Raw genomic sequence first — 27540 nt, 5'->3', positions numbered from 1 at the left:
AGTCTGTCCGATGTAATATTTTGGGCGAAACTATAGTTGCCACAAGCAGCATAATGGATTACTGAATGCAGGTATTTAAACCATTATAAATATTCAAACGTAATCCGGAGGCTAACAACTCTTAAAAATGAAATTAGCATATTTATTTTCAGTAGAACCACAACAGTCACCACAAGAAAATAGTGTGTTCTGGGAAAAAGAGCTTTATAGGTTGATTATGCAATCCATAAAATTTTCATAATTGGAGGCCTATTTAAAAGAGTAGACTTCATAAAACATTTAGGTGTTTTGATCATTCTGATAAATGTATTAGTAGTAGATAAATGCATTTTTTTTACATAAAATTCTCTTTGAGTTAGTCAAATCTGTGATTCTACTGTATTTGATGTTTTTTTCTTTTGGAAGTATCTTAATATAAAACTAGACAGCGGTTTCCTGACTTTATCTACAGCAATGTTCATTTTAAATGGTTTAGGAACAATCTATAAATAACTATCGTCAATATAAAGACATTGGAAACAAAACCCATCTGTGTTTCATTCTGCCTTAAAAACAATAAATATACAAAAACTGTTGAAAAATGGGAAAAATTCAGTAAATGGTACTGTTGCACTTTGTTAGAATTTATCCAAAATAGAAGGATCAGTTAAGGGCAGTCAAATAATCATAATTAAAAGAGTCTTTTACAAATATTCTTGTGAGAATTTAGACTATCAAGAAGAAACAAAATGATAGTTCATACTATGGGCACAATACTTAATTGCCTGGTTTTAATTTTGGAGTTTTAAAGAATACTTTTGGGATTATAGGTTATGTTAGCTTGATTCCAAATATCTAGGAACGTGGTTCAAAGTTTTAAGAGAACTAGCAAGTAGCTCAGAAAACCGCTGTAGCTTGATAAAACCTAGATGAAATAATAATAAAACCCACACAGACTTGGAGAAAAGAACCATTGTAATTGGAAAAAATCACAATTATTTAAACACAGGGTTTAAAAAAGTGAACCTAAAGTCTGGACCACGAAAGTTTGCAGTTGAGAGAGGAGCCTATTTACCACGTGAATTCGAAGGAGCCAATGAGGACAGTGCGGTGTTGCCAAATCTAATAATTCCAGCTGATTTGAAAATATTGTTTAGTATTTTAATTAGTGTCATCAAAGGGCGATATGGCAACGTCGCACTAGCCTTGTCTTGTGAACTGCAAACTTTCGTGGCCCCAACTGTAGTGGTTTCTATAAATAAGTCAAGAACAACTTAAAACTTTTAACTTGACATGCTCTATCTCACAATAGAATATTTGTAGATTACCTTTGAAAAACAATTTTAGTCCACAATCTCTCAATAAATTAATTACTGATCTTTACTAATCAGTTGAGAAGAAGTTGATATTTAAATTGTTCTTTACCAATAAGGGAAAATGCTACAAAGACAAACATATTTTTGAAGAAAAACTAGTAAAATTAGCAGTTGAAATTTACTAAGTAAAGGGGTAAAACTTCTAATTGAAGACCTCCCCAAGTCTGTGTTATCTGCTTATTTAGTCGCTATCTTCCGAGTCGAGTTTCTTGTGAGTTACAGAGATGACACTAAGGGAATGTAGAAACTCACGAGCTATAGCCCTCAGCCGAGAGATGCTGGGTGAACCGGGTGGTGAGTTGGGACTCGGGTGTGACTTGGGTGTGTGCTGCACAGTGATGGTGTGTCTGAAATCTGCAACCGAACAACATAATAAATAAATGCAACCAACAACAGTATTTTAGTTTTTTGCAACTCTTTATCGAACAACTTGCAAATAGACTAAACAAATCACTTTTATCTACATTAGTGAACAAGTTAAACAACATGAACGCCTACAAGTAGAGGAACAGTGACTAAAGACTAAAGAAATGCTACTTCCAATATTTGTTTTTTTGTGAATAACCTTACATTTAACAAATTTTGTTTGAATATAAAAATGTTTTTGATTGTTTCTTTAAAAACATTGTATTACATTGACCTTTGAACTTTTGTGACTGCCGGATTGTCACATAAACATAACTTAAGATAAACAATTTACTGAGCAACATTTTCTCTCGTTTTAAAAAGTGCCTCTTTTCAAACTAGTTTTGTACAACAAGGTTTGAATTATTTTAGACAAAAACTTGTTTCAAGTATTGAGTATTTTAACCAACTACTTGAGAAGAAAATCTCTCTAGCGTTTGACGCAAGTACTTGGTGTAAAGTATATTTATCTAGATACTTCAGTGAAAGTGGATTTGCGTCAAACAGTTCTTATCACAAGAAAATGAATAAATATTACAAAAATAAATCTAATGAGTAAAATTGTTTTGATGTACTCATGGAGCACTTAGGTATACAGGGTGTTTTTTTTTTAACTTGCATCTTTATTAATGTAAAAACCGCAATAGATAGAAATATGCAGTTGGCGGGAATCATCTATTGACGTAGGGGGTACAATTTTTTTTAATTCAACGTTTTTACATTCACATTCCCCCCCTTTCCCCCCTGCCCCCAACTTATTTTTTTTAAATAGCAAGGTACCCCTTGTGACATATCAAATAAAAGAGCATGAAAAAAGAAAATTTTTGATGAAAAAAGATTGAAAATCGGTTCATAAATTTGTGAGATATTACCCCCCTCCCACCCCCGGAACTTAATTTTTTTTTTAAAGCAAGGTACCCCTTGTGACATATCAAATGAAAGAGCATGAAAAAAGAAAATTTTTGGTGAAAAAAATTTAAAATCGGCTCATGAATTTGTGAGATAATCCCCCCCCTTTTCCCCTACCCATAACTTGTTTTTTAATAGCAAGGTACCCGCCCTTGTGACATATCAAATGAAAAATAAATTTCACCAAACATTTTCTTTTTTCATGCTCTTTCATTAGATATGTCACAAGGGGTACCTTGCTATTAAAAAAAATTAAGTTCCGGGGAAGGGGGGGGGGAAATATCTCGCAAATTTATGAACCGATTTTCATTTTCTTTTCATCAAACATTTTCTTTTTTCATGCTCTTTCATTTGATATGTCACAAGGGGTACCTTGCTGTTTAAAAAAATTAAGTTGGGGGCAGGGAGGGAAAGGGGGGGAGTGTGAATGTAACGTTGAATTCAAAACAATTGGGCCCCCTACGTCAATAGATGATTCCCGCAAACTGCATATTTCTATCTATTGCGGTTTTTATATAAATAAAGATGCAAGTTTTTAAAAAAACACCCTGTATACATGTAACATTAACAATTTCATTGCTTACACCTTTTTTAATGATCGATTAGTTTTCCCAACTTTTGAGCTCTGCCCATCTCAATATGTAACTATTTCTTGACTATTTTCACCCTTCCTTTGACAAACAAACAATTGTTAGCTAAAAATCTGACACAATATAACACTAGTAAACTTTCTCGTAACCATTCTTCATTTATTATTTATTTAAAAAATTATTGTGAAACTGTATAGGTAGTTAAGTCTTTTAGATTAAATTGTATAACTAATTTTTTATGCTTTAACACTATTCATGTATATAAAATGTATAAAGTGAATAGAGATAATTTGATTTGATTTAACCTCACAAAAAGAAGCAAGACTGCTAATACTGGGATGATCAAGTATCTATAGTTGATTAATTAATTTATCTTTTACAAGGGCACTAAAGATGGATAAAGTATTGTCTCGCAAACTCGGGACCTGATAACCTGTCAGTTTTCATTTATCGATGAATCGATTCATGGGGAGTTAGAACCGGAATTAGAAACAAAAATCTTTGGAATCTTTCCGCGGAAAAAAACTCCAGCAAAAATGTAAGTTTTTGAACTGATTTCTTTTAAAAGGTTGCTCTTGAGCTTCTTCCATTGAAAATAGGAGAACACAGGCATAAACAAACACTCACCACTAGGGAAGCTGATCTGCGGCTTGGGTTGTTTCAGTTTCCCTCTTCTCTTCTTGGGCGTAGGTGTCTGTTGTGTGATGATGATGTGTAGTTCTCTCTGTAGCAGATCGATCTCTCGTCGAGCCAACTCCGCCTCTCGCTGTTGTAACTTCTGCTCAACCATCTTCTGTTCCAACTGAGCCCTCGTCAACTCCTCTTCTCTGCATCGCAATTCCTGAGAGAAAAACTGTCTTTAGTAGAATATCTCATTGGGTTAATTCAACTTTAAGATTATGTGGACCCCACTAAGTTTACGGTATCTGTTGCTCTGTACATGACAGTGCCAGCTTTTAACGCTTTTAGAAATTGCGGTCCAACCAAACCCATATTTTTTTGTGGATGTACTGGGAAACAAAACCCCCTCATTACCAACACCCCCCCCCCCGCAAACTCTCCTTAATTTTAACAGCTTATTAGTTAAGGTTATCATAGTTTCATATAAAATATATGCTGATACTTTTAAGTTGGATCAACCCTTACATTTGATATGAAATTAAACTATATCAGATATATTAAACACCAAACTATCGATCAGGTCTAAATAATTAATATACAGACAGAGGTTATAGAATGTTATGGCACAATAAGGAAATTGTTAGCTCCATCAAAGCACAGTCCAGCCAAGGACTTCAATATTCATTCAAACATTATTGTGTAAAATCCTCATGTAAATTATTTAGAACTTGACTTGACAGTATTGCGAGTATTACATTATCCACAGCTTAGGGGCTAAACTATGCAGGTTGAACTGTGTTGCATTACATATCCTGACAAAATACATTCATTAAGTAGGGTCAGGTCAAGATGACTGGAAATTATAAATGCCACCTAGAATTTCAATAATGTGACAAAATACAAACGTCGTGGGCAAATAGTGTTCATCAGCCGGTGTCTTCCCTATCTCCCTGCATCAAATGCACACCCCTCAGCCCCTCACATAAACTAAAAGCCAACAAAAATAATGCATTTTTCTTCACACTAAATACCACCATCTAAGATACAAATGATGACAGTGTAGTGGCCATTAAATATGTTTTAGTCTACAAAAACCAACTAGGAGTTTAAAAATTTTTTTGTTACCATTAAAGGTTAAAAGAAAAAACCCAAAACTAACACCATACTTTAAAAATTTAAAACAAAACATTAATTACTTGCAACATTAAACTAGTTAGTGAAGGTGAAGGTTTCAAAGTCTACAAATGTCGAATGTCTACAAAAGGTCACAACATATGTGTGAGGTGCCATTTGAATCTGACCTTCATCGGTAATTAGGTGAACAACTACTTGAGCAAGTTTAACAATAACAAACCCAGCAAAGGTTAAGATGAAGGTGAGATGTGCAAAATATGAATCTAAAGCATGTTTTATCTACGATAGGGCAACCACTGGAAAATTACCCTACAACTGATAATAATTGTGGTTTGACTTTGTTTGTAGCATCAACATTAACAGGATGTTAAATTATTGGGCATGCAAAAACAATGTCTAAAAATGATTCAAAAGTTGGTCATTTTATTCAATTTTGCTTTCAATAAAAGACTAGCAGAATTTTGGAAAGGAGATACAAGAAATGAAATTAAAAGATGGCTGATCTTTATTTAAATTTGAGTCTCTAAAAATTGATTTGTACACTTTGTGTTTCAAAACTTTTAGTTTTAACAACCCTAAGCTATTTACTGTTAAAAGTTGCCTCAACCAATTTGAGAAACGGTCTTGTAACAGAGGAACACTGGTGATTAATCTGTGAATATAGCTTAAACACTAAAACCAAGGATATAACAAAGAAAACATATATCAGTAAAGCTGAGATACATTATAAAGCAGCTAGCACAAAACCTCTTTTATCAAACTTATAGGTGTAAAGGTTTTTAAAAAGAGCGAGAAATAATAAGAGCCTAGCAACATTTTCTAACAGATAATTAAAATGCAAGATTGCAGGAACCACATTACATCAATCCAATGCCCAACAGAAAACTAAGTACAACCTAAGCCATCACAACAACACAATCAACAATCAATCATGCACACATTTAAAATCATAAACAAATTTGATCACATCACATAACACAATATTTGCAGTAAACTTCAGAGCAAAACTTTACAAACAATTTATCTAGGGCAAAAACACCACACAAAATAACACAAATGTGGGTGAATAAAAATAGTGAAACAAAACTGCAGAAATCGTAAGCTCACCTCTTCCTTTGAGCGAAAAGCCTTTGTAAGCGTCAAACAAGAATCACATTAGGAACAAGATAATGAAGATGTGATGGACAAAGAGAATTGAGTATAAATAGCTTTCATCACACAAATAAGCAAATGGATCTATTGCAATTGCACTGATGTCCATTTTATCCTTACTAAATGTCACAACCATTAGCCTACTAATACAGTGGTGTTATTGTAGCCTCTGAATGAATACCTGTTTAAGGATATTCTCAGATTTACTTTACTAACTAGTTTAGTTATATGTATTTTTCCAGAATATTTTTTTCCAAATAGGCCAATACTAATCCTTAGTGCATTCTAAAGGAAAACAGATGTTTACGCCATTTTTAAAAGAGTGACATTCAAGCTAAAGAACACTTTTAATTTACTTCTCAAATTAATTATTATGTTAGAAGTCAAATTTACCAATTTTCAGTTATAGGTTCTATTATTAAAACACAAACATACCTGTTTCTAATAAACAAGATATATCAAAATTTTCAGGTATAGGTTTTAATTAAGATTAGACACTATTGTGCTCTTTCCTACAAAAATAACAAACATGAAGAACTGCAAAACAATCTCATTTCAATTAATTTTTTACATACATTTCTGTAGAAACCTACACAATTTAACTCCTTAACCCTGGCAAAATTTCAAAGAAGAGAAAATACTTTAAACCGCTGTTTAGGTTGATATTATGACTATCAGGCTAATTATTATTTTAGTCTTTGCATATTTCTGTTTCAAAGAAAAATTTATTATTACAAATGGATTACAAGATTGTTTGAATTCATTGCTGCAGTAGACTCCCTCTTTAAAAAAGACCAAACCATAAGTTAATATGTAAACTAACAAATACGTTCCAAACCGAAATAGATTTTACCAGTTTGAATTGGTTAAAAAGTTGGCGTATCTGACAAACATTTACATCAGTGCACAATTCAACTACTGTACATTCTTGGCGATATCTTTAACATAAAATGTCTAGCTCTATGAATTGTCAAAGGTCTTACTCTGAAGGCCGCACAAATCAAATGTATTCAAACAACGGAGTCTACTGCATCTAACAATGTCATTGTACTGTACACAGAGAAGTAAGATACAGAGGAAACATGCTTATGGAACAAGCGTTCGCTTTTAGCTCGGGAATGGTGGGGCAGAAATATACTAGTACCGAGCCAGGAAAAAACCGAACAGCTATTGTTTAAACAGCAGTTGTACTGCACGGGCTCTGCCTACAGCGTGAGCGCTACACAGTAGTACGTCTTGGTGAGGGGGGAGGGGACGACCAATAGAATTTGAACTAGTGCAAGCTCAGGGTTTTTAGGTTCGTGCTTGGAACTCTCTTTTATTACCAATTTCCTTGCTAATAGCCTATTTTAATTTGAAACTTTTTTTTATGATAATAAAGTTTAGCCTTTGATTTCCTTTTTTTACTAAATAATTTTATATCGAATTTGGATAAGATTGTTCTAAAATAAAAGTCTTTACTTGAATCAAGAATATAAATTTTAACAGCTAGGAGGCTACTCGATCCACCTCAGAATTAGGTTAATGTTCTCAAATTGTCCAACACCTAAATAGAATTGTCTGTAATAATAAGATGGAGATTACCAAGTTTCTTCCAAGTTTCCACATTTCTTCTTGTTTAAACTATTTGAAATAATTAGACTATTGGTTTAGCTTTTCACTTTTTTTACTAGAAAATATTATAATATAAAAATCATACAAACTAGTTTTTACACTTTCATCAGGCTAGTTCATGGTAGAAGAAGAAAATCCAGTTGTTACCTAACACATGTTTTTCAGCAACAATGTATTCAGGTCTTCTAGATCTTGATGTTCACTGTTACTTTTTAGTCACTTAGGCCAATGTATAGTATATGAAATTTAATTTGGGTAAATTACTTTTTGAGATTATGTTTGGATATATATAATTATTTTTACTTTAGCTTGTGTTTGAAATAGATTTAATTGACTGGTAATAGGCTATTTATATATTATTTAATTATACAAAATTTTATGAACTGTTGCAATATCCCCGCAGAAACTGAATATTACATGTAATATGAGGTTTCGATACACAGTGAACTAAATTTTGATTTGAAATGTGAACATTTAATAAAATAAGACTTAACTATTAATGAAGAACGATGGGTGGAACATGGTTATTGAAATACAAATACTTAATCAACACAATTATTGAATCATGAACAATATAACAACAAAATTATAACAATTATTAACATTAAAGATAGGAGAAAGGAAAAGGAAGTACTATTGTTTATATATTGGGAACAATGGGGAATATGAATTTCTCATCACTATTATTATAGTTCATATGAGTTATTATTCCTTAACGTCTTTTCTCACTTCACACTTAATTAAGTTATAGTTATAAGTCTTAATTAAGTTAATATTTCATTACACTGCAGAGCGTCTATTTTATGTTTTTAATTTACATATTTCTTCTGGTATTTAATTCACTTTGTGGAGTGTCTATTTTATTTACATTTAACTATTTACATGGGTTTATGGTCTCTCTACACATACTTTTCATTTAATTTTCTTCAATTTAAAATTTTCTTCAAATACACTATTATTCTTCATACACATACTTTTGATTATTTTTTTTAACTTTTATCTTCGGTTGAGGACGATTATATCTTTTTAGTGCTGAAATGTGGTATGGTCCAAATGTCTTCTTGTCATCTAGAGTGTTTACATAATAAGTTGAATGTCCTAAAATTTTACTGATCTTGAATGCGCCTTCGTAGACTTCCTGTATTTTTACTCATATTTAAGTTAGGATTGTAATAGTTTGTTTTCATATCGTTATTAACACTATCATAATTATCTTCATAATATTTATCATTATTATTTTCATTCTCAATGCTTCGCCTTGGGCTTTGCTCAAATACAAAATTGCAATTTATACCTTCAACAGATACCTCTCCGAACTTCAAAGTAATATTATTATTATTAATCTTCAATTTAATCACTTTTTCTTTAAAATTCATTTCAAACTGCCATATATTTAATACATCATTCCCAATTATTAAATTCCTAACTAAGTTTGGTATGAGTAAAACTTGTAGTTGAGTTTCTTCATTTTCTATCTTTACAGGTAACATTATGATTTTAGTTATGCGCTTAGATCGATCTCCCGTAGCGGTTTTAATATGTGTATTTATAATTGGCAATTCTTCAAAATGACCTATGTGGTGCTTATTTTCTAGGAACCAACCATTTTTCTGATATACATGTTACATTACAGCCGGTGTCAATTAAAGCATTTATCTTCAATTTATTAATTTTAACACTAATTTCTGGAAAATAAATTTGTTTAATCTCGTGGGAATCATTACTCGATTCATCTTCTTCACTTAATAAAAATTCTCTGTCACAACAGATAACATCAGTTTCATAACAATTATTTAATTCATTATATTCATTTGGCCTTATTTTTCCGAGGGGATTTTCTTGCACTGAAGAGACAATTGAGGGAATATTATTTTGAGGGGAAGTAGTGTGTAGGCCATTTTTGCTCTCAGTGCTCTTTAGTTTAAATCCGACTTATGTGGTTGGTCGGTTTTATCGATTATGGTGGTACAGACTTGTCGGTGTTCTGGGGTCATATAATTGGGTTCAGTTAGGTTTCCGTTCCTACTGGGATAATTATTTGAATTTTGTGGAAATCTGCCTTGTGGGTAAGGGAACCAGTTTTTGTTGGTTTGGCCGGTTGTTGTGTTGTTGGTTGTGGTTATATGGTCGATTGTTTTGTTGATACTTCATGTCATATCTTGGTTGGTATGCATTTTGGTTGATGTTATTAGTGCGGTCAGGATATCTGTTTTGTGGTTGTGTGTTATAGTTAGGCCTTGGTTCATTTCGGTTTGTCACTGGTGTATTGTGTGATGGGGAATGGTTTTGTTTATTCCGGCGATTTCCGTCTTTTATATCTTCACGCTGGAGGATCGATTCAAATGCATATATTGTGTTGGCATTCTGTACTATGCGGGCATCTTGTATTAGTTCACTGAAGTGATCGCTTAACAATGTAATAATTTCTTCATCAGTCAAAGGTGGGGACATTGATTTCAACGTTATGACTCTCTCTATAAAGTATTCTGAGCGGGTCAATTTTCCTCCAGGATGGTACTTCTCGTTTTCCAATCTATGTCGAATTCCACGCTGTACTGATTGGCTCCAAAATTTCATGAGAAACATGCTCTCAAACTCATCCCATGTATTAATATTACTTTTGATAAGATAAAACCATCGTGAAGCGCTCCCTTCTAAACTCATCTCTATCGTATTGATTAGGAATTCTTTAGGGTCGGTTGTGGGACTCTGGCGAACCAAATTGCAATAGTAATATTTTTGTAGTTTGTTTAAGAACTCTTTGGGGTTGTGTGCTCGTCCAGTGAATTTAGGTACGTTTGAGTCAACATTAGTTCCGCTACCACAAGATACATAAATGTTAGGGGTGAATGTACTCTGCTTAACAGTGGCTTCGTTTTGTAGAGATTCAATCTTGTTATGATGTTCACTTAGTGTTGTTTTCATGTTTTCTATTAATTCAATGTTTTGTTCAACTCTCTCTTGATTTGCTTTAATCTGTGGTTCTAGTTGTTCTTGAATCCGTTGAGTGTTTTCGCTTACTGTGTGTCTGAGTTGTTTATGTTGTGTTTCATATGTTTCCTGAATTTGACTTTGAATATTATTTAAATTAGTATTCATAGTCTGGCTCATCTCTTCCCTAATAATTTTATTTTGGATATGGACTATGTCATTTACTTCAGTTTTATGGGCATTTAGATCTGCGTTCAGGTCCATTTTTAGATTATATGAGCTTTCGGCAATTTGGGTAGTTAATTTAGATTCAATTGATTTAATTTCCTCTGATTGTTTTTGTTGATTTTCCTTCACATAGTTTAATTCCAATTGTAGTTTATTTTGTGATTCAGTGATAGATTCAATTTTAGTATCAAGGATTTGATAGTGGGTCTTTATTTCATCTTTAATGCTGGTTTCCAACGATATCATTTTATTATCCAAAGATTGGAATAGCGTTTGAATTTGGGCCATAAAGTCGGGTTTCGGGTCGGGTAGTTGAGTGACGGTGCTTGCTGTAGCATGTTGAGAAGCTCGCGGTGATTGATCGTCATGAAACTGTGTTGTGATTGGCTGCTGTGTTTCGGTTGCCGTCGTAAGGAGTGTAGGCCTATCAGCTGTCATATTCATTCCTATCATTCCTTGTTCATCGTTCACCGGGACGTTGGTTTGGTCAGTAAAATTTGTTTGCTTTGAGGTTAGGGCTACAATTTCTGATGACTCGGAACCGTGGAATGATCGCTCATCGAAGGATTTGTTTTCTGCTTCTGCGTGTGTTTGTTGTGATAATGTTTCAGGGCTTTTTGCTGTTAGTGTGCATGATTCATCTTCACTAATATCGCTGGTGTTAGTGTTTGTGTGAATTTCAATGTTGTTGTCGTCTTGATTATGATCGTCATTATCCCCGCTATTTTCGACTAGTTTCCTAGAGGGTTTAGGGTTTGGGCGTAAATTGTATTGACTCGTCATCTTAGATATCTTTAACTAACAGGTGACTGATAGGCTAATTATGAAAGGGGAAACAGGTGGGGAATCTTAACTTAGATACCTTTATAATAGTACAACACTCTTATAGGCTATTCTTAGTTTAACCTAAAAATCGCTATTTCAAACACATGAGCTAGGCCTACTTGTATTATTAGCAAGGTTTGGGTGATAAGAGAGCCCCACTCGTTGCGGCGCCAATTGCAAGCTCAGGGTTTTTAGGTTCGTGCTTGGAACTCTCTTTTATTACCAATTTCCTTGCTAATAGCCTATTTTAATTTGAAACTTTTTTTTTATGATAATAAAGTTTAGCCTTTGATTTCCTTTTTTTACTAAATAATTTTATATCGAATTTGGATAAGATTGTTCTAAAATAAAAGTCTTTACTTGAATCAAGAATATAAATTTTAACAGCTAGGAGGCTACTCGATCCACCTCAGAATTAGGTTAATGTTCTCAAATTGTCCAACACCTAAATAGAATTGTCTGTAATAATAAGATGGAGATTACCAAGTTTCTTCCAAGTTTCCACATTTCTTCTTGTTTAAACTATTTGAAATAATTAGACTATTGGTTTAGCTTTTCACTTTTTTTACTAGAAAATATTATAATATAAAAATCATACAAACTAGTTTTTACACTTTCATCAGGCTAGTTCATGGTAGAAGAAGAAAATCCAGTTGTTACCTAACACATGTTTTTCAGCAACAATGTATTCAGGTCTTCTAGATCTGGATGTTCACTGTTACTTTTTAGTCACTTAGGCCAATGTATAGTATATGAAATTTAATTTGGGTAAATTACTTTTTGAGATTATGTTTGGATATATATAATTATTTTTACTTTAGCTTGTGTTTGAAATAGATTTAATTGACTGGTAATAGGCTATTTATATATTATTTAATTATACAAAATTTTATGAACTGTTGAACTAGACGCAAGCGACTGGTGCTAAAGACTTAAGTGTACCATTGAATGTTTCCTCTGTATCTTACTTCTCTGTGTACTGTGTAAGAATATTAGGGCTAAATAGTTCCAATTTAATAAAGTAGACTGACCTTTTCTTTCATGCGTAGCCCGTTGAGGACCTCCTCTATCTCGATGCGCCAACCGTCCTGCATCGTGTGGAAGCTCTCGTGAGGAGTTTGTGTGAAGGCCGAGTGGACGATGGCGTCCAACGACAGTAGGATCTCCTCAAACCCTGGTCTGAGGTGAGGGTCTGATTCCCAACAATCTGTAGAAAAAACAACAATTTACTTACAAAATACAACTTTGATTACAATCTAAGATGAGTGCATTTTCTGGGTACAACTCATGGCTGATCGTTCATTTGCAGACAAAAATGAGTCTTGTCAAACCAGTGTGGATGATTTAGGATATGAAAAATGTCAAATTGTGTTTTAAATAACAGTGGAGTGTTGGTGTTCCATTGAACACATAACAAAGATAAGTGGAGCAAAACAAATTTAGCCATACCTCACATAGAAGCATGTCTTAAAAAAATAATACAAAGTAACTTCATAATAACAAGTTTTGAATTACGAAGGATACAGTTGGCCCATAAGAAGAGGCTTTCCCGTGAAAAGTATCTGTAGCCTAATTGAAGTTCCTGGATTATTAAATATTTTCATCCTTCCAAACAATTGATTGTGTCAAATAGAAATCTTCAGTATTTTAAAGCCCAAGATAAAAGAATAACTAGATTTTTGAACAAAAGGTCAATAATAACTTTGGAGATTTGAGCTCAAAAATGCACATTATTTCATAAAAAAATCCATCTTAAAACACCATACAAATAAAGAAAAGACACTATTTCCTTTCATAAATTGTCATACATTTAATTGACACAATTTATGTTTTAATGCAGTAGCAAGAAGAACACGACAAAAGCAAAGATAAATTTTAAGAAAACTTTGATAAAACGCAGAGGCAATGCTGTTACTCCACTCTTGTGGTTTTATGTGGGCAATCTAACATCTTAAGTACTCTTTTGTTTGTGGCCTTACCAATCAATATACACACATTTCAAAAGCAACATTATTTTACATTTTCTTAAGTAAAACCCTTCGTGGTCCTACCAAATTTATTTTTTCCATTATTCCATTATTTCAACTGCAACGAAATTAAATCGAATCAAATGAAATCAATGTTACTGTTATAATAGTTATAATACTAGAGAACAAGCTACTGTTAACAGTTTGATTGTTTTATTATGTCAAAACAGTATTGAAGTAAAATAAAAATAATAATAGAATAGAACAACATACTGCCTTCACATACACTGGACACTGGATGCAACTACGGTAACTAAAATAATCTTCACCTGCTCTGTAAGGATGATAAAACTAAAAGTAAATGTGTTACTCTAACGTTCTTGCATAATTGAATGATTACATAATAGTCTTTTACCTAAGGCAGTTTTTTTTTAAAGTAGCCATTTCAGTTCACAGTTCTTAGAATTGAAAAGTTTTACGTAACAGCACTGTTTACTTACATAACAGCATAGTTTTACTTAACAACACGGGTAACTTACCAATGAAGTTCAAGGATTGAGAGAGAAGAAGTAAAATTGAAGTTCAAAGCTAATCAGCTGTTTACCAATTTAATTTTTAACGATTGGTGCAAAGATTGATACAATGAGTCTTTGCATCAATATCAGGTGGTAATGAGCTATAAACGAAAACAGAACCTCTCTTAGAAGTTTTGATTGATTAATAGTAATTACAAAACCGGTCGTAAGTAAAGTAGTGTAGGTAACTCGCGTAAATAGTGTTAACTTAGTCCTAACCTAAGCTAACCTAACCTTATATACTAATTAGTGGTAGTGAATTAAAGGAAAAGGTCCGAATTTTGAAATCAAATTCAAAACTTTGTACGAAAACCATTATTTCCCAAAGCAATTTCCATATTTTGGTTAAAATATAAACTCCTTTTATTTTATGAATGGATGATTAGTACAAGGGTTGTTATAAAAATGTTGCATTGTGCCGATACAGTAAAGAGTTTAACACTCTGAATCATCAACTAATGATAAATAAAACAATAAAATATTTAAATTAGAAATATGTTTACACCACACTACACTGTTTTAACGAACATCCCATGCAAGGATTTAGTCTAGAAAACAGATGTTTGCCGCCAGCTTAATCAAATGACGTTTCATTACGTACTACTGTAACTGTAATGAGTTTTTACCGAACACCAACCAGCTGATTAATTTGGCAATGAGTTGTAATAAACAAAAACATTACCACTCAGTTATGAGTAGTGATTGTTAGTCCTTTAATCGGTGGTAATATATGAGTTTGTAGAGAATTTTTATTGTTAAGTATTATGGCATAGAATATTGTGCGACTTCGTCTCGACTCGACTTCGTCTCGTACGGGATCAACCACACTTGTCCGCCAAACACCTATTTTCAGGACTAGTAAGTGTAGTAAGTGTAATGATATAAATAGTGTAATGATAATGATGGTAGGTATTTACCCTCCATCAGTTGTCGCCACTGCTCAGGACAAGTGCTGGGTATCGGCAGAGTCAGTTTGTTGACAGCCACCCCATAAGCTATGGCCAGAGCGTCTATACCCTTGTATGGCGTCTCTCCCGTCAACAACTCCCATAACAGGACTCCGTAGCTGTGAATCATACAAAACATTGTTAAATTTCAGTCTTAAAGTACAGGTACTGTCAGCCTCTAATGAATTTCACATTAAAAACAAACTTGAACAGACAATGTTCTATGCTTTTCAAACATGAGTTTGCCAAGCACCATTGTAGAATCGTAAAATTAAACACTAGTTGTAACATCTTATGTTATAAGACACCGTGAACAAAAAATAATAACTTTTTTAACAAGTATTTGTTTACAATTTGTACTTATTACTAGAACATTAAGTAAATTTGATGACAGAAACATGTTTGTTTTAATATACAGAATAGGCAGTTTTAATATTTTTAACTATTCAAATACTGCAAAGTTTTCAATAAACTGTGGCATATTTTTTTAACTTAGCTGAGTGATATTTTTACATATTGTCAAATGGCAGTTTGAATTAAACAGATTATTGACTGGATTCAGTTTAACGAGTGATCACACTATTTACACAGTATTGTGACTAGGAAGTAGTAGTCAAATTATAAGCAATGTCAAACAGCAAATAGAATACACATTGTAAGGGATTCTGCCATAAACTGCAAACGAGGCTTTGTTCATACCCAACTTAATTGTTATCCTTCACCCAAGCACCTCGTCTGCTTGCTTCATTTGCAGACAAAGCAAGTGAAGCAACAATGTTATTAGTATAATTAGTCCAGGACCTGACTAGGGTTCTGTGTGCATGTCGTGTATAGAGAATTTTGCTTTTGCATTTCAATATAGGTGCCTTAGGAAGTGTTTTCCACTCGGGTGTCAAGTTCGCACCTGGTACGTTTTCGAGCTATGACGTCATCGAAATGGCGGCCATTGATTTTTTTAAATCGTATATTTCGCAAACTATTTGTCGGATCGGAATGAACTTTTTTTTGTTTGAAAGATAATTTTAAATGCTACCTGTTTTACATTTACACATTTGTTGTATGTTTAATACATTCTTCGTAATTTTGCAAAAACCTGCATTTTTAAATATTTTTGTGTTATTTTTGTTTTTAATGTTTTATTGATACAATTTATCAAAAACCACTAATGAAAAAAGTTGTAGAACGTTTAAAAATCTTTACAAAAATACCAAATTCGATATGTTTTACTCAAAAGATTACGTCAAGAAACTAGATAAATCTCATAAAAACACCAATTTTGGCGCAAAAACGCCTATTAGTCCGGCATCTAGGGCAGTTCGCAAGTCTTATAAAGACAGTTTTACAATTCAATGTTGATGTATGTGTCTAAATAAGTGTTTTCAACTCGGGTGTCACGTCTGCACCCACTGCAGTTTCTGGTTATGACGTCATTAAAATGGCGGAAAGGGCTATATTAAAAATAACTATATTTTACACACCATGTATCGGATCGGAATGAACTTTTTTTTGTTTGAAAGATAAGTTTACATACAACAAATGTGTAAATGTAAAACAGGTAGCATTTAAAATTATCTTTCAAACAAAAAAAAGTTCATTCCGATCCGACAAATAGTTTGCGAAATATACGATTTAAAAAAATCAATGGCCGCCATTTTGATGACGTCATTGCTCGAAAACGTACCAGGTGCGAACTTGACACCCGAGTGGAAAACACTTCCTAAGACACCTATATTGAAATGCAAAAGCAAAATTCTCTATACACGACATGCACACAGAACCCTAGTCAGGTCCTGGACTAAATTTTAGTTATGTTATTTAAAATAGAAATGCACAAAAAAAATTCATTATTCTGGGGGAAATGACGAATGATAAGTTATGGTTTTTGATTGATCAAGACTATTTTAAAAGTTATGTCAGTCAAACCATTCCTCCTTATAGGATAACAGCAGGAAACAAGGAAATGTGATATGAGGAGCTAAAAATATACATATGATAATTTATTAATACATATTATATACAAAAAATGTATATCCATCCAAGTGATGTTCTCTGTGCACAACCTTCAGATTTGAAGGGTTTGGTCTTAGTTTGATTCTTAAACTCCCTTAGGGCTTTTCCACATGGTTCGATGTATTAGTAACCATAGAAATAGTAAAAAGCTTACCATGTTTGCATTCACTTGGTTTAATCTTTTAATACAACTTACTATGTTCTGTAACACAATGATCTAGTATTTTGTACTTTATGATAATTAAGTACTATTATTAAGGAAGAAAAAGATATTTGACAGTAGCTAACACTGAGGCATCTCCGACATGATGTTGCAGATATTTTTTGTGCCTGCAACATGCCCCTCGAAAACCAACCTATGTTAACTTATGGAGCTATACACACCAATGTCACAGACAAGTTGCCTGCGACTCGTGTCGAGTCGAAAATCCGAACGTCAAAAATCCGAACCGCTCCTGAGGGTTTTAAAATATTGAATTAGCACAGAGACGACAGATGTTTTACAATTTTGCGGGCCAAAAAGTCGGCGCCTGGCAGAGAAATGAGTGAACGCGCTGAGCCAGTCTGTGTTTTGTTCGTTTCCAATGTATAAGCTCTACATATTTAATTACAGTTATACAGTAAAACGAAAATACCTAAGTACAAAAAACATTATTTTTATTTCATTGACTGTATCCTAGAACTGTATTCCTAATACTGTAGGCCTAGTTATGTGTCTATTAGGCATTTCTAGGCTATGTTTGAAAATCTGAACAAATCGATAATCTGAACTACCTACGGTCCCAATTGGTTCGGTTTTTTGACTCTCTACTGTACTTCAATTTACACCATAAGGAAATTACGCAAGTACTGTAATACAATTAATTACAACGTATTTTGGAAAAATTACCATGAAGTTATTTTAAATGTTTTTGTAAAAAAACGACAGCAACAACACATCATCTTCTTCTGACGATGACATTATTTAAACTGATGAATGTTGTGATTCCTTCACTTTCATGTCACCAGCACGTGCCTCTTACCATGGTTGTATTTTATTATATGTCGCAGACATCATGCCTGCGACATCAGAAATATCGGCGACATTATGTCTGCAATACCGGTGTGTAACCCGCCTAAGACTAGCTTATTTAATTTTATGCAGATCAAAAATTGACTACGGCTAGTTCTAATGCAAATGGGATGTCTACAAAACTATCCAAAATCTAATGACTAACTAAAACTACGTAATTGTTTAAGGACACAATTCAACTATTGAATCCTACCTCCAAACATCGCTAGCTTTAGAGAATATGGAAGTTTTGATGACTTCTGGCGCCATCCAAGCGTATGTCCCGGCAGCTGACATCCGTGTGGTCTTGTACACTTCTCTGGCGAGGCCAAAGTCGGTGATCTTCAGTGTTTTAAACTGAAGGTCGTCGTTTTCGATCGGTTCTTTGAGAAGCACTGCAACATAAAATAAAAAATCAATCAGAGATATATAAATTTAAAAAAGAAAAACAGATTATTTGGCGAGTCAATATCGTGAAGGTTTGCGTCATGAGTGCTGGCTCTTATTTATCGTTACAATTTCTTCTTGTATTGTAACAGTATAACAGACTCCTTCCTTTGATTGATAAGTTCCACGCACAGGCCTTTGAGACCCATGGGACAGTGTAAAAAAGGTTGCCAACCTCTTAATATAAAAATAATAACTGTCTCACCTAAATTGTATAAAAAAAAACTGTAGTCACACAGCCAAGCAAATGTAAAACCTGAAACCAACAACTTAATTTACTTTGTAAATAAAATAAACCATAGCTGATGAATTTGGGTAATTTGTCAATATTATCACATAATACGGTTAGGTTAAAACTAAGAAACAGGTCTTTGGTCAATGTAAACAACCAATCAATTTAACATCTGTTAAAATTGTACGGTAACAAAGGGAGGCAGGGTAATTTAAGGTGCTAACATAATGTTTTACACACGCTTAATAAAAAAAAAAAAAAAAAAACAGTAAAGACTATCAGTACGGACTATGACAGTACGGAAATTGGATAAAAAATCATAAAGTTTGAATGCCTTATTTGTACGCAGACCAGATCTACTAAGTCTTACACAACAGTTGAATATGCTCATTCATATAACACAGTCAGTGCCTAAGTGCTGCTATTAGGTATTCAGTGAGGGTAGCTATTGTGTATGGAACAATAGAAACTATTCAAAATTCTAAACTTTCATCCCCACACAGTTAAGTTCCTGTTTGTGAGATGGAAATGAAAAGACCAAACATGCTGTGTAAGTTGTCCTTCACAATCTTGAGAGACTTTTGACATTTATTCAAATGGTCTTGGAAATAAACAAACATTTTCTTGTAGTTCCACATTTGACCAAACACATCCAAGAACCTATTTAATATAAATAAACCATATTATGAACTGGTATTTACTTGTAATAAGGAACTTTTTAGTGAATATATTGGAAATTACATTTGTACCGTCGTTAGACGTACTACTATTACTACTATTACACCGACATCAATGTATATCTGAAACTTTGGGACATCGATTGATTTTTTACAATCCATCAATCTCGCTTATCCTTCACCTATATAATGGGTACCTATTTCGTTATATTTAGTGTACCTTTTGCCTCGCCGCAGGTTTTAAATAATCGTCTGTGTGTATATAAACATACATGTAAATAAAATAATTATTCTAAGTGTAATTTACATGTATGTTTTAAAGTGTAGTCTTTACCAAAGGAATTTTGTTTATCAGTCCATTCATATTAAGTTTCTGTTTTTTTGGAGACATTTAATAGAGGTTTTATTGTAAGGAGCTTTTTAGTGAATTTCCCATATAGAATAAGCCATATAAGAATTACCGTAGGTCTCATGGTAAGGCCTAGACCCGGGACCGATTAACTTTTTTGTTTTGATGTCCCCAGAGGTAAAATACAACATCCGTTCATATCTAAATTTAAATATGTGTCCATTAGCATGATAACTCGAGCAAAAATCATCTGATTTTGATGAAATTTGGTACAAACATGTAAACCTACGTTTATTTGAATGAGTTCATGAACTAGCATGATTGGACCATGGGAACGGAATTTCATGGGGGAAAAATAGGTATTTTCCATTTTTTGCCCTCAAAACATAAATTTTTCCAGTTTCTCTCTAAATGATTCTGAAGAGCTTAAAAAATAAATCATTTAATATATCTAAGTGTTTTGTACAATTATTGGTTACGGAAAAATTAAAAAATATATTCAATTTAAAATTTCTATGTTATTCTTATGGAGAATAAGTAAACTGTAGTGGTGTGCTTGTTTATAGATATTTTTTATCAAACTTGGCAAATTTATTTATTGTATATTACGCTATTAATATTTTAATTAAAAACTCACTTTATTACCATCCCTGGAACATTAAACCTAGGTACTTGTTAAATATAGTGTTATTTAAATAGATTCAATTTATAATTCAATACTGGTAAATGGAAATTTGCTTAGTCTGCAGGTTTGCTGAGGCGGGGGTATTCGTTTATAATGATAATATCTCTAAACCGCTCAATCTCCTATTAAAGTAAAGGTTAGTCACCTCTTTTCGGGCCAAGAGGGTAAGAAGATCTCCTGGACCCCAGAGAAATCAACAGGCTGCTGCTTTACACAAATTGCTCTCAATAATGCAACCCTCAGTAGGTTAACATTGCACGCACAATGTACATTACATCTTGACTGGTGTTCCGATATCTAACATTCATTTTGAATACAACTCCCAACAATCATAAATTTCAAAACTCTACCAAATTTAACTCCTTAATTTGTTTCAATACTTTAAGCTACAATGTCTACATAGATAAGAGATGAGGGTTTTTATCTGAAATGAAGGAGAAAGCTGAAGTGTAGTGGTAGAGCGCAGGGGTTTGGTTCAAGAGGTCCATGGTTCAAATCCCATCAACTACCAATGTCATTATTTTTTACAGAACATTTAGTTTCAATTGTTAAATATTCTACAATTCTTTAAAGATTGTTTACTCAATATGGAAAAATACTCATGTAAGTAATACTTTTATAGGCTATGTGAAAATGAGTCTGCTATCAGGGTGTCTACTACATTCTGGGTAAAAAATTCATGGACAATTCCCATACATTTAAGGACACTTTGTCGTTACTTTAGTCGTTGTTACTAAATATATTTCCATAATAAGTTGAACGGTTGACAAACATTTACTTTAGGTACAGCTTTATGGAGTGACAGAAACACAATCATCGTCTCCAGTGACAGCGACAAAATCCTGAATATCCCAATCGGCCATAGAAACATTATCAACGTCTTGAAAAATCGTGGCAAAATACTAAATATCTCCCGGGGTCGTGTGGTCAACATCATCGTCTCCCACGGTCACGAAAACGTCATCATCTTCGTCTGCAATCTCTGCAAAATTCTGAATAATTTGTTAGAAAACGTTTTTTCTAAGTTTTTTTTATATCACTGAAAAATCCTAACTACTATCCATGACACTAGCTTTCTCTAGAAAACTTAGCGCAAGCGAGGACATAAAATTTGACTAAAATGGTGAAAACAGACTTAGTTAAAGGTTAAGTGTACTTGAGTCAGGTAGTTGAGTATGCTAATTCTCTCGTACATGAGTACAATATGTAAAGCACAGGCAAGGTGTCAACAACCAAATGCCACTACACCAGATGTCATTCTCCTGCTGGCAGATGTGTGTATAAGCTTTGTGTTTATGCATTTAATAAATTCAATTGACAAAATTGATTGCATTAAACTTGATTTGAAAAAAAAACTATGTACGGCTTACTGTAAGCATAAATCAACAAAAGGCTGGCTAGTTAGTTTTATCACACGGAATGATATTCTAATGACAATTAATTGTTTGTGTTGATTATGAATAGTATATTGAAACTCCACCACATTAACATGTTTTCCCCACACTTTACCAGGTTACATAATAATACCAAGTAAAATGTATTTCCAAATTGAGATAAGTCTAATCAAAAGCCACACAACTTCAAGTTTTAAAGGGTCATGCAACTCATAAAAACTAATTAGGTGTAACACAAGGTCCACAATAGAAACTGATAACAAAGAAAATCTAACAAACTCGTAAAAAAGGGAAAATAGGACACAATATCCTGATATGTAATTCAGTATTTTTTTATCCAAGGACTAGTAGGCTCTAGCCCGAAGCGGCCTTTAGGGTCACGGTATTAAGACAAAACTAAAAGCTAGGTGATTGGCGAGATTTGAACCCAGAACCGGGTGGTTTGATGGTAGCTTTGTTTGGTCTGATAAGCCAGGCACTGCTGATTCAGAACCGGTGCCTGAACTGTCTTATCATAAATATAGTAATATTAGTCACTACTGATTAGTCCATGTGACTTGTGCCTTGTGCCATTGATTATGATCATAGAAGTGTTAGTACAATATTCAATGCTTATGATAATTCGCGTCTTTGGATCATCAGTAGTCTATGTGTTTTTTTTTTTTTTTTTTTTTTTTTTTTCTAAAGAGACACAATCGTCACGAGGACAATATTAACTAATCTTGGTCGGTATGATATAAGATTGGATTGGTGTAGGCCTATTGCGTGGATTTGGCCTACAGAACCGAAGCAGATTTATTGCAGGACTTGGCATGTTTACAGTAAACAGACCTGAAGTGGCGAAAGAGAAAGTATCACGCCATGTTTACGAGAAATCCTATTGGAGGATATCCACCACCTTCCATTCATTCGACTGGAAAATGTCTTCAATGCGAGATACAAGAACGTGATAAGCCGAGAGTTGAAGGCGATTACCAGACCGACCTTGATAGTTTATAATACGTAAAGCAATGATTTAGTTCAATAAAAAAATGTTAGTAAAATTGTATTAACTAACAACACAGAAGAGGGAATACATATTTATTCCATTGTCTGTGCTTACATGGGATCAATTTTATTAACTAACTCTAGTATACGTAGTAACAGATTGTAAAATAACATTTAATAAATTCTGTTATAATATTTATCTCTAGGAAAATATTGTTAAACCTAGCGTTAATTCTTTACTGAAATAAGATTAAAAAAAGTTATTTTAGCCTGAAAAACATCAAAATATAAGCGAAAAAACGTTATCACACGAAGTAACATATTAGTAGCTCAGCATATTATAAGGATGAGTAAATAATACAATTTCATTATTTGCAAGAACCAAAATTAACATCACACTCAACCGACAAGCAAAAATAACTCTTTGATGTAGCAGATAGCAAGAAAATATTATATATAACACGGTGCGCAACTAGGAGTATTTAGTACCAGTATTATTACAAGTATTAAGTATTATTACAAGTATTAAGTATTAGGTACCATAAGTAGTATTAAGTATTAAGTACCATAAGTAGTAGTAAGTTAGTATTAAGTACCAGTCGAGCACTATAACTACTTCCAGCTACCCAACTGTGTAGAACATATTTTATTTGTAAGCTACAAATCCCAAAGTCTTAACTGCGTAAAGTATTTAAAAAATCTAAAAAAAGATTTGCAATTGTGATTGAAATCATCCATAGCGAAACAAAATTAAACTTGATACCCCCAGAAGCAAGGGGATTTAAGTAAATACAGTATCAAAGTAAGCAAATCGACCAGGTGCGGACCCGAGATCGCTTACGAAACGTCCTTCTTATCACACTTTCGCGGCAGATAACGACAAGGGCTTCCGGTATCGAAAAGATCCGGAATGTGCCATCCGGCTGGCCAGTAGGGGGAGGAACCGGGTGAAAGTAGCGGCATTTCCAAGCATCCGGGAGTGAGGTTGTGATTTATCGATATATCGCACCTGATCATGACCTTGCCACCTGTCATATGGTAGCGGGAAATACTGTAGGACAATCAGATAATAAGATTGTCCTATACTTTTTAGTTTAGTTGAACTAAATGACAGTGTGTACAGTAAAGGTAATTAAGGTTATGAACTGTATGAAAAGGGCGACAACGTGATTTTATACGAAGTGCTGAAGCTGGAAGCAGCAATCATTAATCAGCTGATCAACATCGTCGTTGAAGATTCAGCACGTTTCAGTATCAAGCCACTGTCATTATAACTTATCAAAAGACTACAAGCAATGTCGTCATCTTTTGAAGTTACAAATGGCACGTAAAATGCAGATTGGAGTAAAGTAGTTTATACACATCTATGGAAAAAAAACTTCAACATTTTAATACATAAGTAAATAGTTGATATTTCCAAATAAAAATAGAATTTCGGATGGATTAAGGCGATGGTCAGTTACAATTTTATAGTTTAGAACTAAGGAAACATCAAATCTTACGTTAATTAATACCTAACTTGAAAATCCCAAACAAGTTATGTAACTAAAACTCGATTTTTAGTACCAAACAAATGACCACACAATGACTTTTTATGCAACTCAGTCAACGATGAGATTAAAACAAAATAAAACAACCATTGTCATAATTTATTTTTAGAACTCCACAAAGTCCATTAGTTCAACCTAATTCCCCGAAACAAACTTTCTTACGCACAAGTACATCAAACAATGACATTATTTTCAAGATTTGTCACAGAGTGATTAGTTTGTCAAACAGTGAATCTGTCACAAACAGCGGGAATCCCACTATCAGTAGGTCACGCTCGACCTTCATTGATAACGACGCTACGCTCGGCTGGGCACTTAGTCTAGTGGCTCGAGCTCCAAGTCAATACCATCGATGTAATATTCAATGGGAGTTATTATACATCGATGTCAACACTACACACAAATCGGTCTTTACAACCTTTATTTGCCATTGCAGAGTTTGCTGTAGTTTAATCCTGCATCTTGCAACATATAATCCTTAACATTCTTAAAGCAACTCGACCCGCGGAAAACAATCGTAATCCAGTAATCTCACTCTAATCCACTGAAATGTCAAACCTATAACATAAATATCTACTGTAGTTTTAATCTGTAATCTGGTAACAATATTATGCCATTGGGAATCCTTTCTGGCCGCTAGGCCAACGGCTGTTTTTGCTGCAGTACCACGAAAAATATTTTATAATTACATTTTATGGACAATGTTAAATGTTAAACTTTTTTGAAATTAAACGAAATGCTTTATTATTCATTAGGCATACAATGCAATAGGCATCGTCAAAACAGATAAATAATATAAAATTTTCATTGAAATTAAAACTAAAATGAAAAAATCACACAGCAAATAAATTCAAAAGCAAACAATGCACAAAACTAGTTTTTCAAATCATAGTAAAACTGAAGGGGAAACTTTTTGTATCCATATATAAATCCCAAAGTACCCATGATCTTTTGAGAAAACTAAAAGTCACACCCCCATAAACCATATACTTAAAATGTTCGTCATGATGAGAAACCTTGCGCGAAACTATCCATTATCTATACTATTAAATAAAAATCTAATGGTGTCTGTCTGTATGTGTATTAGTAATAGGTGCAAAAACTACTGAACCAACTGGGCTTAAATTTTACAAAAATATAGCTATCATACCAAGGACCATTATAGGATTATTCACATTTCGATACTGACCGTAGGCTTTGCCCCTTTGGCTTTAAAAGTTCTGATGTGAACATTTTAAAAGTAAATATTGATTGGTCTCCATGGCAGTGATGAGAACACTAACAATGTTTGTTTACTTTTTCTTTGACATTTAAATATAAACAAAAACTGCTAAACTGCATATTTCACAATTTCAGACAGCTGATACAAAGAAATTAAATATAATATTTTCCATAAATATGAGGTAGGTTTATTTTAATCTAACATTTTATCATGGATTATTTATTCTAAAACTATGTCAATGATTATAGAAAAAAAAAGATTTTATAACCGTTGCTTTATCAACTCCGGCTCTGCTTTGGATTTTTTAAAGCGTCTTAAGTTAATCATCTTAAGAGAAAATAATGTAATTGATATGTTTTCATGGAAACAGTATGAAAATTACAATGTATAGATGTTTTGTATGAATTTGGAGGCTACTTTAAATAAATTCTAACTGCTTCACAAGTGTTAGATTAACTTAACATAACTTGCACATCACATTGTTTTTTATATGTATATTTAGGTAAATTAAGTTATTGTGTTTTGCTAAACCTATGCTTAAATTAAACTGAAGAATATCATCAATAACTAAATTGTCGTTGATTTTTGTTTTCTAAAATCTGTTGTATATGTGTAACTATATTTAATTATCAAATGGTAATACAAAATACTCTTATTTAATCTTAACATAGCTTTCAGTTCACATTTACTTCATTTGATACATTTATTATTTGTGTTTTGCCACACCACTGATTAAATTAAACCAAGGAAAATATCATAAAACTAAGCAGTACACAGTGTTCTTTTGTTTCTAAAATCAATTAAATATATGTTACTATGTTTTCTTAATGGTAAGTGTGAAAATGTAAAGGCAGTGGACGATGGAACTGATTAAAAGAACTGGTTTGTATATTAAGTTGTTTGTTGATATCTTTGTATAGTAGAATCAGAGATGCAATGAAACATATACTGTATTTGCTTTTACATATTTTAGTCCTTGATGCTTTGATAATCATATTAGTTTTGGCTGCTGTCTTTAATGCTAAATTATTTGTTTGACATTTTGTATAGTACCTATAGATATAGTTTCTTTAATATTTCTAAAGACTGTATTGATAAGGCACAGCAATATTTCTAAAGTTTATAACAGCTGACTTAGTTTTGCTAATGATTTATTGGGAGTGAAATAACTGAAGATGAAAGGATTTCTGATTTAATATAAGGAAGAGTTTAAATAACGATATTTAAATTTAATTAGTATTTTTGCAACTTCAAAATTGAAATTTAAAATTTCAATAATAAATTAAAAGATGTGTAACTAAGGGAGACGAAGGTAAATCTGGTAAATCATGTATGTCAAAGTTTTACTCAAAGATTTGGTCAGTTTTTCTCATACCAGCCTACACAAGATTTAAAAAATTAATCAAAACCAAAATGGTGGTATCCACTACTTACCAGATTTAAAAGTCATAACTTAACCGTTTCTATTAAGGCCATAAAAGTTGAATTTTGTTTCTAAAAGCGTTGGCGGATGTGTAACTATTATATGCAAGAGATAAAGATTAGTTTCTATTTTGTGTCCTCTTCCCGTTGCAAAGCACGGGTACAACAGCTAGTTTTTTCATAAATTGCCCTTAACTAATACTTGGTAATTTGTCTTACAATTCAGTTCAAAACGTTCACGTTCACAATAAAGGTTTCAGA

General features: G+C 33.0%; 1 protein-coding gene across 3 annotated transcripts in view; it reads right to left on the bottom strand.

Moving 5' to 3' along the window:
• LOC128985388 (mitogen-activated protein kinase kinase kinase 11-like) overlaps positions 1–27540 on the bottom strand; it is an 86696-nt gene that overhangs the window by 16095 nt on the left and 43061 nt on the right. For all 3 annotated transcript variants that reach the window (XM_054404838.1, XM_054404839.1, XM_054404840.1), the window contains exons 2-6: positions 18529–18709; positions 15224–15372; positions 12796–12971; positions 3887–4100; positions 1608–1709 (exon numbers count right to left, since the gene is read on the bottom strand). In XM_054404838.1, coding sequence (XP_054260813.1) covers positions 1608–1709; positions 3887–4100; positions 12796–12971; positions 15224–15372; positions 18529–18709 — 822 coding nt within the window. The remainder of the gene's footprint in view (positions 1–1607; positions 1710–3886; positions 4101–12795; positions 12972–15223; positions 15373–18528; positions 18710–27540) is intronic.

Source organism: Macrosteles quadrilineatus, unplaced genomic scaffold (assembly GCF_028750875.1).
Source record: "Macrosteles quadrilineatus isolate MER2022 unplaced genomic scaffold, UCM_ALF_1.0 Scaffold_2__2_contigs__length_208266976, whole genome shotgun sequence".
Taxonomy (NCBI): Eukaryota; Metazoa; Arthropoda; class Insecta; order Hemiptera; family Cicadellidae; genus Macrosteles; species Macrosteles quadrilineatus.
This window is presented reverse-complemented; position numbering and strand designations above follow the sequence as displayed.